Source organism: Bombus vosnesenskii, unplaced genomic scaffold (genome assembly GCF_011952255.1).
Source record: "Bombus vosnesenskii isolate JDL3184/JDL3185 unplaced genomic scaffold, Bvos_JDL3184-5_v1.1 scf7180000013299, whole genome shotgun sequence".
NCBI lineage: Eukaryota > Metazoa > Arthropoda > Insecta > Hymenoptera > Apidae > Bombus > Bombus vosnesenskii.
This window is the reverse complement of record NW_022882949.1, coordinates 437,035-451,505: the sequence shown is the minus strand read 5'-3', so window position 1 is coordinate 451,505 and position 14,471 is coordinate 437,035. Positions and strand designations below refer to the sequence as shown.

General features: G+C 40.5%; 1 protein-coding gene across 1 annotated transcript in view; it reads left to right on the top strand.

The window, feature by feature from the left end:
• The window catches only part of LOC117233761 (prickle planar cell polarity protein 3-like), a 115,615-nt gene that overhangs the window by 2,257 nt on the left and 98,887 nt on the right, over positions 1 to 14,471 (top strand). The window contains exon 2 of the mRNA XM_033494326.1: positions 2,872 to 3,000. Within this exon, the coding sequence (XP_033350217.1) occupies positions 2,873 to 3,000 (128 nt within the window). The 5' untranslated portion in view covers position 2,872. The remainder of the gene's footprint in view (positions 1 to 2,871; positions 3,001 to 14,471) is intronic.

The following is a 14,471-nucleotide window of genomic DNA, read 5'->3' as shown; positions in this document are numbered from 1 at the left end:
AGCACTTGTTCTGTATATACTTGGTGCGCTATACCGTAGTCCACTTTCCTTATTTTCCTATGTTTTCATTTGGGCAAGCTCTGGGTACCAATTATAACAACTTAGGCTAATTATTATCGCTTATTCAGTCGATGGAAATTGCGAATGTTCTGTCTGCGAGTGAATATCTCGAGATGATACTACGCGGGATGGCACGTAATATTATATACAACAGGACGATCATAATTGTAGGAACGAAATAAGCGAGCACGACGTAAATTGGATTTGAGAGTGGTTCCGGTTCGTGAGAGCAGCAAGACAACGATGGTAGTCTTTAGTAGTAAGAAAATGTATACACAGACCAGACACGTGGATATCCGTGTATAGGATATGTTTGTTAAAAACCATAACGCCGGTTTAATTTTATCGAAGGGCTCTCCGGGTAAACCTTGAAACGTGCATCGAACGAAATTATACACTGCGTATACGATTTCCCCGCATATAGCTTTATTAAAAATGTACATAGGTAATCTCGCGGTTACGATGATCGGATACGCATGTGCGTGACTATTTCATCAAAATTTGATTTGCTAACGTTTCTATAGCTATGGTATTTCACATTTGAGATGGTAAATCGCGTGAACTACAGTCGCACAAGAAGGAATCTGTGCTATTCTGTGCGCATTCCGGATTACGCGATAAGATTCAGACAGGAAATACAATATGGGCCGAGATATAGCAACGTCGTAAACTATCGAAGTGCGGCATTGATTAACGTCTTGAGTTCCAAGATTAGTTATTACAAAACCATATATTGCATTCTATTTTAAGATACAATATACATTGATAAAAGTAACAACTTATGATTTAGTATTTCATATATGAACATTTATTTATTTCAATAAATTGAGAAAACTTGTATAACAAATAAGTTAGTATAAAATATATTGACCCTGCATTAAAAATTTTAATTCTTTAATTTCTTTTCTGATTAATTTTACGATCTTGCTATATTATGATTCAGAATATACAAAGATAGAGACGTGTCGATGCGCGATGGAATGTCGGTCAACAAAGCGTAATAAGGTTATTGTGCACGCCACCAGAGCGCTAATTTCTTCTGGACACCATCAGAACGTTGACGATGCGCCATTTAAATGTCATAGATATGGCGTCAGATATGACGAGAGACTCATAAGGAAAATGATTCGCGAGATCGTACGTAGCGACTACTAGCGATATAAAGAGAGCTAAGAAACTATTTGAAATAAAAGGACAGGCATGATGTTCGTGTATCGTGTTACGTTGAACGTACAATTGTATCGGTTAGCGAAGTATCACGTACTGTATGCTTGGTTTAATATGTAGTTCTCCTGTCCTTCATGATTTTACAGTCAGTGGCACGTGACAGTCGTAAGTAAGACCATGAGCGACCTTGTAGTTCCTGTCACGGTCCTTCATAAAACTCCGCGTGGTTCAGCTAGCCTTATTGCACGTTGGGGGTCGTGTAATAACGCTGTGGTTAAATTCCTGATACTTTTATTTTTCCCGGACGGTACCAATTTTTATATACCTACCGTATGCGGCTATGATCGACCTTCGACGTTACCCTCGTACAAACATGATCGACCCTATCCTCCCCCTCTGTCGATTTACCTTTCTTTTGCTCTAGAAATTTTGTTTTCGGTTAATTTCATAATCCCGTGGCCCGTTTCCCCTACAATTTTCAATTTCACTTTATCGGCTGTGACCAAACGCCTGAAAAAAAGAAAAGGAAAGGAAAAAAAAAAAGAAAAGGTAATCGACAATCACGCTAAACGGTGGGATAACTTATCGACTCTGCCTTCACGGTGGTTTTGTTTTGTTTCCACGCACGCACAGCTGCGCCATTATTTTTGATCGCATCTCTGAAGGGGAAATATTTATAATATCGTCGACGAAGAAAAACGGAACAACAAGGAGAAGAGGCGACCAGGCGTTTAAGAATATGAGGGTAAGAAAAAAGGGAAACAGGATGATGAAACAGTCGGTGCTTCTCGCGCGGTACACAAAGATTTTCGTTATATCCTGTATATGTAAAATTTCTAGAAGGTGTAATTATCTGGTGTCGGTTAATCGACGCTCGGATCGAAGCGTACGAGACATCGGTTACTCGTTAATTACCGGTTTCCATTATTAATTCGAGCAGGGCGTAATCGTTCGTGTTTCAATCCTATTAGATGGCGCCTTTAATTAATTATTTTCGCGGCATACCTTGTTGCGGGATCCGGGAGAAAATGGCGCGTTAGCGAGATGTCAGACTTAAAAAAGTGTGTAAGTACAACGCGCGCGAAAGAGGGTTACAGGAAACGAGTATGACAAGACAAGATGGAGGAGACTATTCTTAAATTTGACCAAGATTGATGATCGGCGAGGTATAACCCCGTAAAAGTTTCCCCATGATGGTTTTCAACAGCGTTGTCTACGATGGAATAACGCGGAGGTACGCGCACGCGTATTTATGGGATATATGTTAATTTCATAGATCGTGGTATTAAAGGAATCATCTGTCTGATTTAATAATGCGCTGGTGGGTTTGGTCACGGTAGAATGTTAATTTACGATAATTATTGTAATTTATGGTAATGGACGTTATTAACTTCTTACGTTGGGCTTGGTACACTTTAGATTGGAGATCGCGACACAGATGCACCGATTTGCATAGAGACGAATAAAACAACAAGAATTACTTTTCATCGAGAATTATATTTTCGGTAAAGTGAGAAGATATGCTGTAGAAAATTCACGATCAGCAAGACTGCATCATGATAGTACATAAATTGAATTGATATGTAACGCCATATATGCACACGGATACAAATGAAATAAGGTGAATCCTTTTCTTTGTTACAGAATGCTGTCACCCGGTCAAGACGGCCAATCCAACAACAGTTACTCGCACGGTAATGTCGTTCTTCAAGGTGCACCCTGCGGTCAGTGTCGAGATTTATGCCCGGCTGGATATGTGCCCCACTTTTGGCGGTGAGTAATCAGACGTATTTTGCATGTATTATCCACTAAAAATCACAGTTGCCCGGTGAGAACTGGTGTACGATATTCTGATTAAAACACAGGCAGTTTCGTTTCGGTTGGTGCGTTTTCAACGAAAGTGCAAGCACATACCATAAATGTATATTATCCACTACTTGTTGCGTGTTCTTTTCTCTCGTTTTTCCTTTATTCTCCAAAGTATCGCAAGAAAGTGTTCGATATGCGTGATGCGTTTTCAATGAAAGCGAAATGAATGACATGTTCCACGGGAGGTGCTATCCCGACGTTTTTACCGTCCGAGCAGAGGTTATCATTATGCGGCAATACTAACCGAAACGATTACAAGAGAAATTGCTGATCGCGCGATCAATGACCATGCGTAAATACTTCTGTAATACCGGCTATGGCGAGAAGTAGAGGCACAGCGACGCACGCGATGCCTCTTTGATTTTCTCCGACCGGCGGTACTAGTCGGAAAGGAAAAGTAAAAAAATGCTATGAACGAAACCGGTGAAACCTGGTGTGCTTTGTTGCAATAAAAAAATATAGAAAGAGAGATGGACAGCGTCGAAACAGAAAATTATCTCGAGTCTAGAGGGAAGACCGGAGATGCAGGATTCGCGTCGACTTATCCTTGATCGCAGGATCGCAGGATCGATAAAACGAAGAAGCACGTCGTTCCGCCAGGGTGACCAATCTTCGTATAACCGATGCGTGTTACGTGAACTGGTCCCGTGACAGCTCCGTTCCTGGTGTTGATAATGTATAATGTTGCTCGACCCTCGTATACCTCCTCCTTCTTCTCTTATATTTAGACTCTGTGAATAAGAAACTTCTTAATGCAAATTGCGCTAGGAATGTAAGTAGTAGGTATTCGTAATGAATGTCGTTCATAGCTCGGTTCATAAAGTAAGTCTACTGATATTTTGTAATTCTCCTGCTATGTTTGTTTATATCGCTGATAGGTTAGAAATTAAGTCGTACAGATATTTGCCTCTTTTTTTTTTTATTCGTTTATCTGAACATATAGGGTGACGTGATAATTATAATCGTATGTGACTAGGGGTATATCTGTATTAGCTATAAATCCGGACAAATTAACTTCTATAAAGACTTCTAAGTTTCTGCTTGCTTTTGTATTTTTCTTTCTTTATTTTATGCTTTTGGATAATGTTATAATCTGCTTTCTGTCTCAGTCTTTACAGACGTATGTGTTTGGTTAAGTTTTACAGATTCTTTAAGTCGTTTCTTTAAAAAACAAGTCTCCATATACAATGATTTCATTTTGTTATAAACAACCACCTCCTTGTCGTTTATGGGATCGGCGCCGAAATAGAAATATATATATGGTCCATAAATTGACGAAAATTTTCGATATATACTCTTCTATAAAGATCCTCTCTATATCCAATCAAAAAAACCCTTTCAAGCTACAACAATCTCCAATCACTGCGAAATATCTAAAATTTCTCACAATTCCATCCAATTACCTCTCCCCTTTTTCTAGACCCGCGTCAATCGTTTCGTTCGAAGAATCGGCAGCGTAAGACGCGCGAAACGCGTTCAAATTGGTAGAACGTGTTGTGCAAATAACGGAGGGTCGATTTCCCGTGGGCAACTAGAGTCACGTGGGGTAGCGCCGCGGATAGTGGTGGTAAGTAGAAGGCGGTCGAGGCGCAGAAACGTCGTGGAAGCGTGTCCGTTGGTTCCGTGGAGGCAGAGCAAAGGGAAGATCGAAAGAGGGCAAAAGGAAGGTTTCTTCTCTGCTTCGGGTCGTAGGGTCGACTCGTCGGTCTCACGCGAGGCCTGCGTGCAACGAGACCGGCGCGGCGATGGGCTGTTCCAAGACGAATCGACTGGCAACCGAGCTAACCGATGAGAAAGAACGAGAGAGTATGCACCACCAGTTCGCCAAACGATCGGGATGGTGAATGAGGGGAGCAGAGGAGAGAAACAGGGATGTATGTTGGTCTGTAATTAACATACCGAGCCCCTTTACCCCCTCCTCTCACGTAAAGTTGGTTCGTCGGTTCGCAGGTTCACCAAGCGCCTCGTTGTTCTCTTCCAAAGCTTTGTTCCACACTCCGAATATCGGGCTTTCGATTTTTCGATAGGTTACGACTAATTTGGATCACTTGGTATTGGTAGTTTAGTCGTGGATAATTTTTCTTTTAAATTATTCGATTTCTTTAAATTATAGGTTATGTAGGAGATTTTTGGCAAAGAAGATTGGTAGCACTGTAAGAATAGTTTAGTGTAAGATAAAAAGATTCTCCGTTGATGTTAAGTTGATGTTAGTACTTGATTGGATTCAAGAAATGTATTAGAATTTATATATTATTTGTTAATATTTTATATTTTTTAAGATTTGAACTGTACATTAATTTGGAATCTATAGATCCATATTGGTCTTCGATAGAATGACATTAAACATGAAACTAACCTCTAAGACAACTACCAAACATATAAATCGTACATATTCTTCATCTTGTTCTAAGAATCACGCATACGGGATCCCATGATACAACGAACAACTAAGAAAAAGTATCTTCGTCTCCAACTGGTCACAATGAATTCTAGAAGGTTGAAAAATACGAGATCGAGGTCGACCGGCTCCGAATAGTCGGACATCGATCAAAGTCCGACGGAACCGAGGAATTAAAGCTTTCCTCGCGCTCCAGTTCACTAGGCTGATAGCTGTCAACGTGATTTTCCAATGGCGTTTTTCATCGTGATACGATATCTTTCAACTTTTTCCGTCACTTTCGTTCCTTATACCGTCCTCATTCCACGATATACGATCGACAGGCCAGGGTCGAGGTAGCATTCCCTCTCTGTACTCTAAGAGGATGTTAAAGTCGCTTTTCTTTCGCTTTGGTTACTCGTCCCGCGAGTTTCGAGGTTAGGGCTCGCGGTTAGTCATTAGCTGTGGATCATTAATCCACTATCGAATTTATCTGTTAACTCGAGGCGCGCAGTGGTAAATCATGACGTGGCGTTTTATGGCGAACCTGGACTAACGAGCAGTCTCGTCCTGTCGATGACTGTTTACGGAAAACGCGGTCGACGTTTCCGTGAAGCATAATAAAGGAATCGTTGGATGGATACCGTCTGTACTTAAGCATCGTTTCATCCCTAGTAATAGTTTCACGGATAATTTGATGGACCATTTGCGTCTGCTATAAAATTAGGCAAGAGGCCTTCGATCGACTCTAACCTATAGTTAACAAGCTAGGATTAGGATGTTAAGAAATTATAACTTCATACCTTTGCAATTTCTCAGCGAAATTAATTATCTCTCTCTCTCTCTCTAGAGAGCTATAATAAATAAACTTGTCCTCTAACTTCGCTTGAAGATGGATATTTACAATGGAACGTACCCTTGTATTTGCAATAATGGATGATGCTGTTGTATGGAGACGCTATCTCAATTTTTCAAATCGGAATTATATCTTGACGTACTACTGATAAACGATGGATAAAGGCAAGAGAGTTTGATCGAACATTTCTAGATACATATATATATGTAGATAAATTCAAACATGTATTTTCTCGCTAAAGAAATAGAGAGAGTTTATTGTGCTTCGATTGGCTTATCCGTGCAAAAACAGCAACAGAATAACTTGCATCGCGAACACGTGTTTTCTTGTTGGTACCGGCGAAGATCTTGGTATAATCAAAAACCGTGTAACCAATTTAACAGCTGAGCCGAACCTAACCTTTCAGTCGGTGAACGTGGTATGTTCATGATCTACGAAGAGCGTACATGAACGCGCACAATGAAGATCTACAGACACGATAGCGAGGCTGACTTTCTATTCCCATTTCAATGTTCAATCGATACATCCCGTGTATCCAGTGTTTCTACTTTATTAAAACATCGCTTTAATTAACGTCCAATTGATGTGGGTTTGTAATTCACAAAGGGGTAGGAGAGGCTCCTTGTTAACTGTTCCTGTAAATCGTTTATGGTTATTCTGGTTGCAATCTTAAAAACAAGTGATCACCTTTACTTTGGATCGATCTGTTTATTTAGTTGGAATCGTAGACGATATATTTACTAGTGGGGTGAACTAAATTATTTCATTCAAATTCCATAGGTTATAGATTAAATCGTACAAAGAAATGGTTGCCAGCATCATTTTATTGAAAACGAAATTTATATCATAAATATCATACTACATGCATATTACACGTGTAATATAACCTTCTCAATCTACATAACCTCTGAAAACACTTCCCCTATCATCTAGTATACCAGTTCTCTAAAATACCTTTACATAAGAACTTCTTTCATAAGAATCTTTTTCATAGTAATTTTTATTTCTGAAATACACAGTTTTCTTGTAAAATCACTAAATGTACTTATATACACTTCCTCTCCTTAACTCTCGACTAACCTCCATTTAGCAAACTCCCCAAAACATTTTCTCAAGTCTAATCTTGTATCTAGCATTCTTCTGTTAACATGTACATACTTATCAACTTTCTCTATCCCTAATTCAGTTTCCACAATAACATACTGCTCTGATTACCTTAATGCTTACACTTTCCTCAAATATGTATTTCCTAATCTCATTAGTTCAGATCTTCATCACATGTGACTTTCCACACCCTTATAACACCATTATTCTCACAATGTACATACAACGTTTCTCTTTAAATCTCTCATCGTGTTTAGTTATTTCTCGACCGACTTCACACGAATTACCGGTTCCGCCTCTAAACAGCCATCGAGAACGGTATAGCCCGTGTAACGTTACGGAAATCACGGCTGTCCTATTGTTCGTACCGCGAAGATGCTCTTCACCGTTCGTTGGCTATGTCGTGGCTGTGATTAACATCATTTGCAGGATCCCCCGGGAGGGGAACTCGTTAGGATCATTAAGGTTCTTACGCTCGGTACGAGCCATCGCGTCAACGCGTTTGACAGAACGTGTAATCAACAACGAGCACGACGATGAGGTTATGGGTCCCCTCGTCAACGCGTTCCAATAGGTAGTACATATGTATGTTATACGTGGTATAATGTGTCCATTCTTGAGGACAGACGTCATACTAAAATCCAATGAAATACGATTCATTCGGCTTGGCCGAAAGAAACGAAAAAAAAAAAAGAAGAAGAAGAAAAAAACGATAACGTCTCTGGTGCACGGCCATTCTCGGTCGTTTCGGAATCGTCAAACTCGATCGCGGTTTTATCTGTCGTTCTCAGTTTTAATTTCGCCTCTTTGCTTATCGGCGCCGGTTCTTGGAAGCTTGAAATTATCTTCGATGGGAAAAGGTGGTGTGTTGCTCGTTACGCGGAGATTTATTCTAAAAAAAAAAAGCACCGTCTCTTCCCAACGTACAGCGCCGACTTGTAACAAGGAGATAAAAGGGAATAAGACAGAGAAAGAAAACGTTCCGCCGCGTTCGTCAAAATGAAGGCTTTCTATCTCGCGTTCTTGTTTCGCTGTTTTTCGTGTCCCCTTGTGTGCGAGTATCGGCCGATAGGGGGAGACTCGGTGGAAGTCGCAGCGCTTATCTGTGGGCAATCTGGCTGGGCATTTTTATCGGGGTCTTGAACGTTTTACTTTAGGAGATTATAGTCTTCCGATGTTGTTCTCCATGTTATGTTTATTGGACGGAAGATTACGAAGGGAAATATAATAAATATTGAATATCTTCGTGTTTTGTTTTTTTTTCCTTTTGTTCTTTCGCTTTAATTGTAACGGAGAAAGAAAGATGGCGACTGCTGTGATGTTTGAGAAGATTAAAAGATATAAAAACAGATTGATGTTAAAAAACTCATTAGAAATACTTTTTCTTAATTTTCTTAAATACCAAGAAGACATTAAATTACCGTTAAAAGATAAAAATTCCATCAAAAGAATTCTTTCGGGTATATAAAAGGTTGAAATAAAGGTTACAAAATTGTCCCAACATTTAGAGATATAATTTCGATTTCGTGTATACGCTCGTTAAATTCGGCTTGCCGAAAGGAATTCAAATAATTGTTCGACGTTGACTGCTCTTAGAAATCGTTGACGAAGACAAACGCTTTTATCCAGCCCCGAAAAAGTATGCCCCTAAAAGTTCAGCCTCTGGACGCCGATTTCTTCACGTTCATCGAACCAAGAACAGAAAGGGTTAGTAGAGAAGAAGAATGTCGCTCTGCGTCGCAGGTTTCGTATGTGTTCCGCAAAAACTTGAAGACCTTTGGTTCCTCCTGTCCTGGCTACGTCTTCGGAACTCGTTCCCTCGCTCGGCAAACTCGTTGTTCTTCTTTCGACGCATCCCCGAATGCAGGCCGTTTCACTTGTCGTTGCACCGCTCTTCTCGCGGTTTCTTCTTCAAGATATATCCATATGCAACTGTTGTTGTTTCTTTTTCGACCGTGTTTGCTTTTTCCCATTGTTAGTTTCTTCTCGCAATTACGTCTTTCGAACTTAAAAGGGGAGCTAAGAATTTCTTCATTGGAACATTTTTTTTTTTTTTTCTTAAAAATTTATGAGGTCCTAAAAAGTAAAATGGTTTCATAGAATTTGTTTAACAGCATAATAGATCAGATATTGTTTGTTTGCGGTTTGGTGTGGTTTCAGTCAGTTTGCCCTATTTCTGTTCGATTCAGTTCGACACAATTTTATTCCATTTGCTTCAATATGGTTTAACGGTGCCATTGACTTTGATCCATTCCCATTTGACTCAATTCAGTTTGATTTGTTTTGATACAGTATGGTCCGACCCAGATCGGTCCCGACTTTTCCTTGTTTCAACTGATTGTCAATTTAGTTTTTTTCTGTATGATATCCTTTACTTCGATATTACCTTAATCTCGTTTAACTTACACTATATATTTAAATATATTTCAATTCAGCGAAATTCTATTAACCGTTTTATTCCTGGCATAGTTCAACGTATTAGAAACAAGCCGAAATAAAATACAAGTTTCACAGAATTCGAGGCGAAGTTATGCGATACTCGCCAGAACGACGCCGCTTTTGCGCAGAATCATTTTTATGGCAAAGAATCCGGCCACTTTTTCTGATTCTTTCGGCCCACCTTTCTATACCGCGTTCAGAGGCCGCGTCGTGTCCTGCCTTTTACGGTGCACGTTGCCCGCCTCGGAAGCCGCTAATTAGCTTTGCTCGCGTTCATCTTTGAACGTTTAATCGAACCGGCTATATTCAGAATCCCTCGAACACTGCGCTGATTCACTTTAAACCAGGTTACTTCGATTCCGGACTAGCAACAGAAATTCATAAAAAGGAGGATTACGTCGTAACACGAGTATTTCAGACGAGAAGGTAACCATAACCTCACTTTCACTAATTCTTTCCACTAATCGTACTTATTTTTACTTATACTAAATTACACGAGATCAAATCCGATAACAACTGGATATTAATGAATATTTTTCTCTACGAACGTAGAGAGACGTGAAAAACACTTCATAATATAGACGAATCCGAAACGACCGATAAAACTAGGTATTTTTATACATCGAACGTCATACGAACGATAATAAACAGACTCATAAAATCGAGTTATGGCCACGGTTATGAAATAATCTCCGTTTGTATGTACAACACCGAAATATTTCACGATCTTTCGACATCGTCGTGTGCTGAGAACTTTCTCGATCACGACCGACTTACCGCGTTGCGTCGTCGAAAAAGGAGAAGAGAGTCGAGGAATCGGTCGAAGTGTGAACGAGCGATCTATCGACGCTGCAACGAGGGGAATGTGCTGGTATAGTGGAGATTAACGGCGCGTGTTGTTCGACGCTTTCCTTTCGTCCCTTTGCTATGCGAGTTCTCGATAGACAGGCTGACGAAATTAACCCTTCGAACTGCTGTTGTTTACGGTTTGGATATGAAGATAGACTATTTTATAAAAATTTCTTTGTAACACCATTCGTATAATTATTATTTACTATGATGATTATAAAATATTTTCCAAGTATAATTCCAAGTAGTGATAAGCAAAAATAATAGATTAACCAATTCTAAATACAGAGATAAATCTAAATTCGATTACCAAATGCAAGAGATTCCAAATCTATTTTGTTAATAAAATAGATTTTGTCTAAGCGCAATACAAAATATTAAAAAATCGAAAGTGACAAATTGATCAATCCCGTTTCGGACGCAAGAAATATCAAAGTAAGATATTGTCCAAGTGCAGCTCAAAAGTATTGGGAAATTAAAGCGGCGAACTAACCAACCCTATTCCAAGTAAAAGAATTCTCTAAGTGATATATTATCCAAATATTCAAAAACAATCCAAAACATTGATCCAAAGTGGCTCAGCACGCTTTTCGAATTACATATCAGTGTAATCGTATCAGCGTAGCCAATATAGCCACGCAGCATATTCTACCGTGCATTTCCATTCCGCTGACCAACAAACCCATTCCACTTTCTCATCTTCTCCCATTTACCGAATATCCCTATCAAACGACACTGATAGCCCTGCATCGTTACCATATACGATACTCTAGGGATCTTATTAACCGTCAGCGATTAAGACGAGGCTAAATAGAAGGAATAAGTGGCGCGTGCGTGTTTCTACGGAAATCGACGGAGGCGATGCAGATGGTAAAGAAGCCAAGTGGATTCACGGAAAGATCATTAGACCAAAGGCAAGAAGGACAGATATAATACGGTTAGACAGAGAGAAGCATGGCTTTTTACGCGCGTTCGTTAGTGCAACGCGAAGCACGGTTGAAATGCTATGAAAACGCAGTCCCTGAGAAAAATCGCGCTGCCCCCGCGTACTGACCAAGCTCGAGCACGCGTGGAATGCGACAAAACCCGATTTCGCGTCCTTTTTTTCGGTTCGTTACACTACTGATAATCGGGGAGGACGATTTTACTGGAATCGCGAGCTCGTTGGCGGTCGGTCACGTATCCACGACCACAACCCCATAGCCCTTCCCCCATCCCATGCCCCTCCCCCCTCGATTAGACGGTTTATTAAATATTTCAACCGCCATTACTTTGGACGTGGCTAACTCCAAGGGGTAGAAAGTCATTTTCCAGTTCATTTCGTGGCTAGTTTTTTTTTAAATGACGTGTGACGACTTCGAAGGGTGAATTCAGAATTGGAGAAAAATATGTATCACATTATGTGGACATCTGTAACAAGAGAATTCTATTGACTTTTTTCTCGTATATGGAATTATGGTTGATTAATGGAATTAACCATATATCCAATACACGATACACCGTTTTCTACAATGTATTTTTCTATACTATAGAATATATCTCAAATTTTTAAAACAGCAGATTGTGACAAGCCAAAGCCACTTTCAAATTCCCTAGAAATCCCCCAATGCTCAAGTTCTTCCCGCAATACTTTTGCATACGTTTACCTCTTCTTCAGACGTAATCATTTATCATCAATTATGATTCATCTCCCATCAATCTACTCATCTGTCATTTTAACATTCAAGCTCTACTTCCTCTTCTCCCCTCCCCCACCCTTTACTCAATATTTTACACGGCCGTTGCATCATCAGAACCACGAAGAGAGTTTCCGCAGGTGCGCTTGACCACGTGGCTATCAGGATGGCGTTCGTGCCTTTCCAAAATCGTTAATCGCGTTTAATAGGCAGATTTACGGGTTTTTGCGTGGCCGTGGCCCGCGCCTGTTTCGCGCTCTACACGTTGTTTACGCGACCGCGTACCTACACTGCCGTTTGTCAACTGTTAAACACTGGTCACCCTCGCTCCTCTCCCATTTTCCACCCCTATAGGCCGCGGGCGATAGCGAGGTTCTCTTGATTAACGAGACACCCCATACATATCCGGCACGCCCTCTCTCCCCGTTACCTCCGCGCCCATTGCTTGGGGGGAGATCGCATTGTTGCATTCGTGCTTTACTGCATATTGCACTGCTGCCACGATCGCTATGTTGCCCTCTGACGTTTCCCTGATACCAGTTGCTGTGCCTTGAAACAGACGGTTCACCTGTTCTGTTTATTAAGGGTGGTAGAGAACGTGGCATTAGAGTGCCTTTTGTTGTTTGGAGGTTATGTTGTTATTGATGTTTGATATTCGCGGAATATTTTGAAGGTGGTTAAGATTTGCTTTGATTCAGTCAAATCGGTTATAATATGCTTTAAAATGCTTTATCTCTACATCCGCTTCGATTCACCTTAAATCGCGTCAATCCGCTTTCATTTGCTCCGTTCCGTTCCGATCGTCTTCGATCCGCTTTGATTCGCTTCGATTCGCTTTGATCTGCTCCAAATAACTCCAATCCGTATCATCTCCCGTCAATCTTTTTCGATACGATTCCACTACTTCGCCTATATTAATCTTTTATTATATATTAAACATTAGAGTGGATTGATCATTGAAATACAGCTTTGATCGTAACATATTGCAATATTTCAATGGTCTACGCTGCCATTGTGGATTCGACCTTAAAACTTTACCTACCATCAGCGATCCTTTGAGTAATGCGTCTGGTTGGGCTTTAACTTGAATCACCTCCTATATGTCGTACGCGGTCTCGTTGTTTTAATGCAGCGTTAACCATCGATTGCTGATCGAATCAATATACGATAAGCATGTTAAATGTTCGTCCCAGAGAGAGTTTCGAAATTCCAATATTTGTTTTCTCTTTATTAGGGTTCGGTTCACACGTATGAACACACAAGATATATATTGATGACTATGTTCTGTACTGTTGTTCGGGATAATCTTGCATTAGATCCACTTCGATGAAAATAAACGTCACCTCTTTTGATCATAACTCAATTCGAAGTTTATTGGTTCCACTTAATTCGATTCGGTTCATTTCGTCACAGTTTGGTACAAGTTAACGCACCGTAATTCTGTTTCTTTTAGTCGAACGCAATTCTCTCTACTTCCGTTCAATTAATTTCATTCGTCTCGAATCTGGTCACTTCGTATCGCACTGTACTCCATCCCGCGTAATTTCATCGTAAGAACATCCAACATGGCGGACAGTCAGAATTCTACGAGAACCATTCATTACCAGGCATTATAGTTCCATGTAACCATTTCGTAAAAATGATTCCACGATAATTCTCGACCTCCTAATAACCTCCCTTACAAACCTACCAACCATCGTAGCTATGAACTATCTCCCTACAATCATCATCACTCCTGCGCACCATACGTACCCAATACACGATCCGAGCACGATGATTGCAGCAGAAAAAGAAGCCTGTGCACGTCCTAACGAAAAGAAGTCGAATTCACGCGGTGTATACGTGCACGCGGTCAAACTGGCATAAGTGGTGGGGTTAGGATTGATGGTGGGGGAAGAGGTAATAAGAAGGACCAGAGCTACGAGAGTCTACTCTTGGCCGTAGAGCAGTAACGACGTACGGTTAAGAGCAGGACAGTGAGGGTGGGAATTAAATAGGGTGGACTCTTGATTAGTTTTCTCGTCCACCCTGCTTCGAGCACCCCAGATCACTTCCACGCTTAATCCAGCATTAT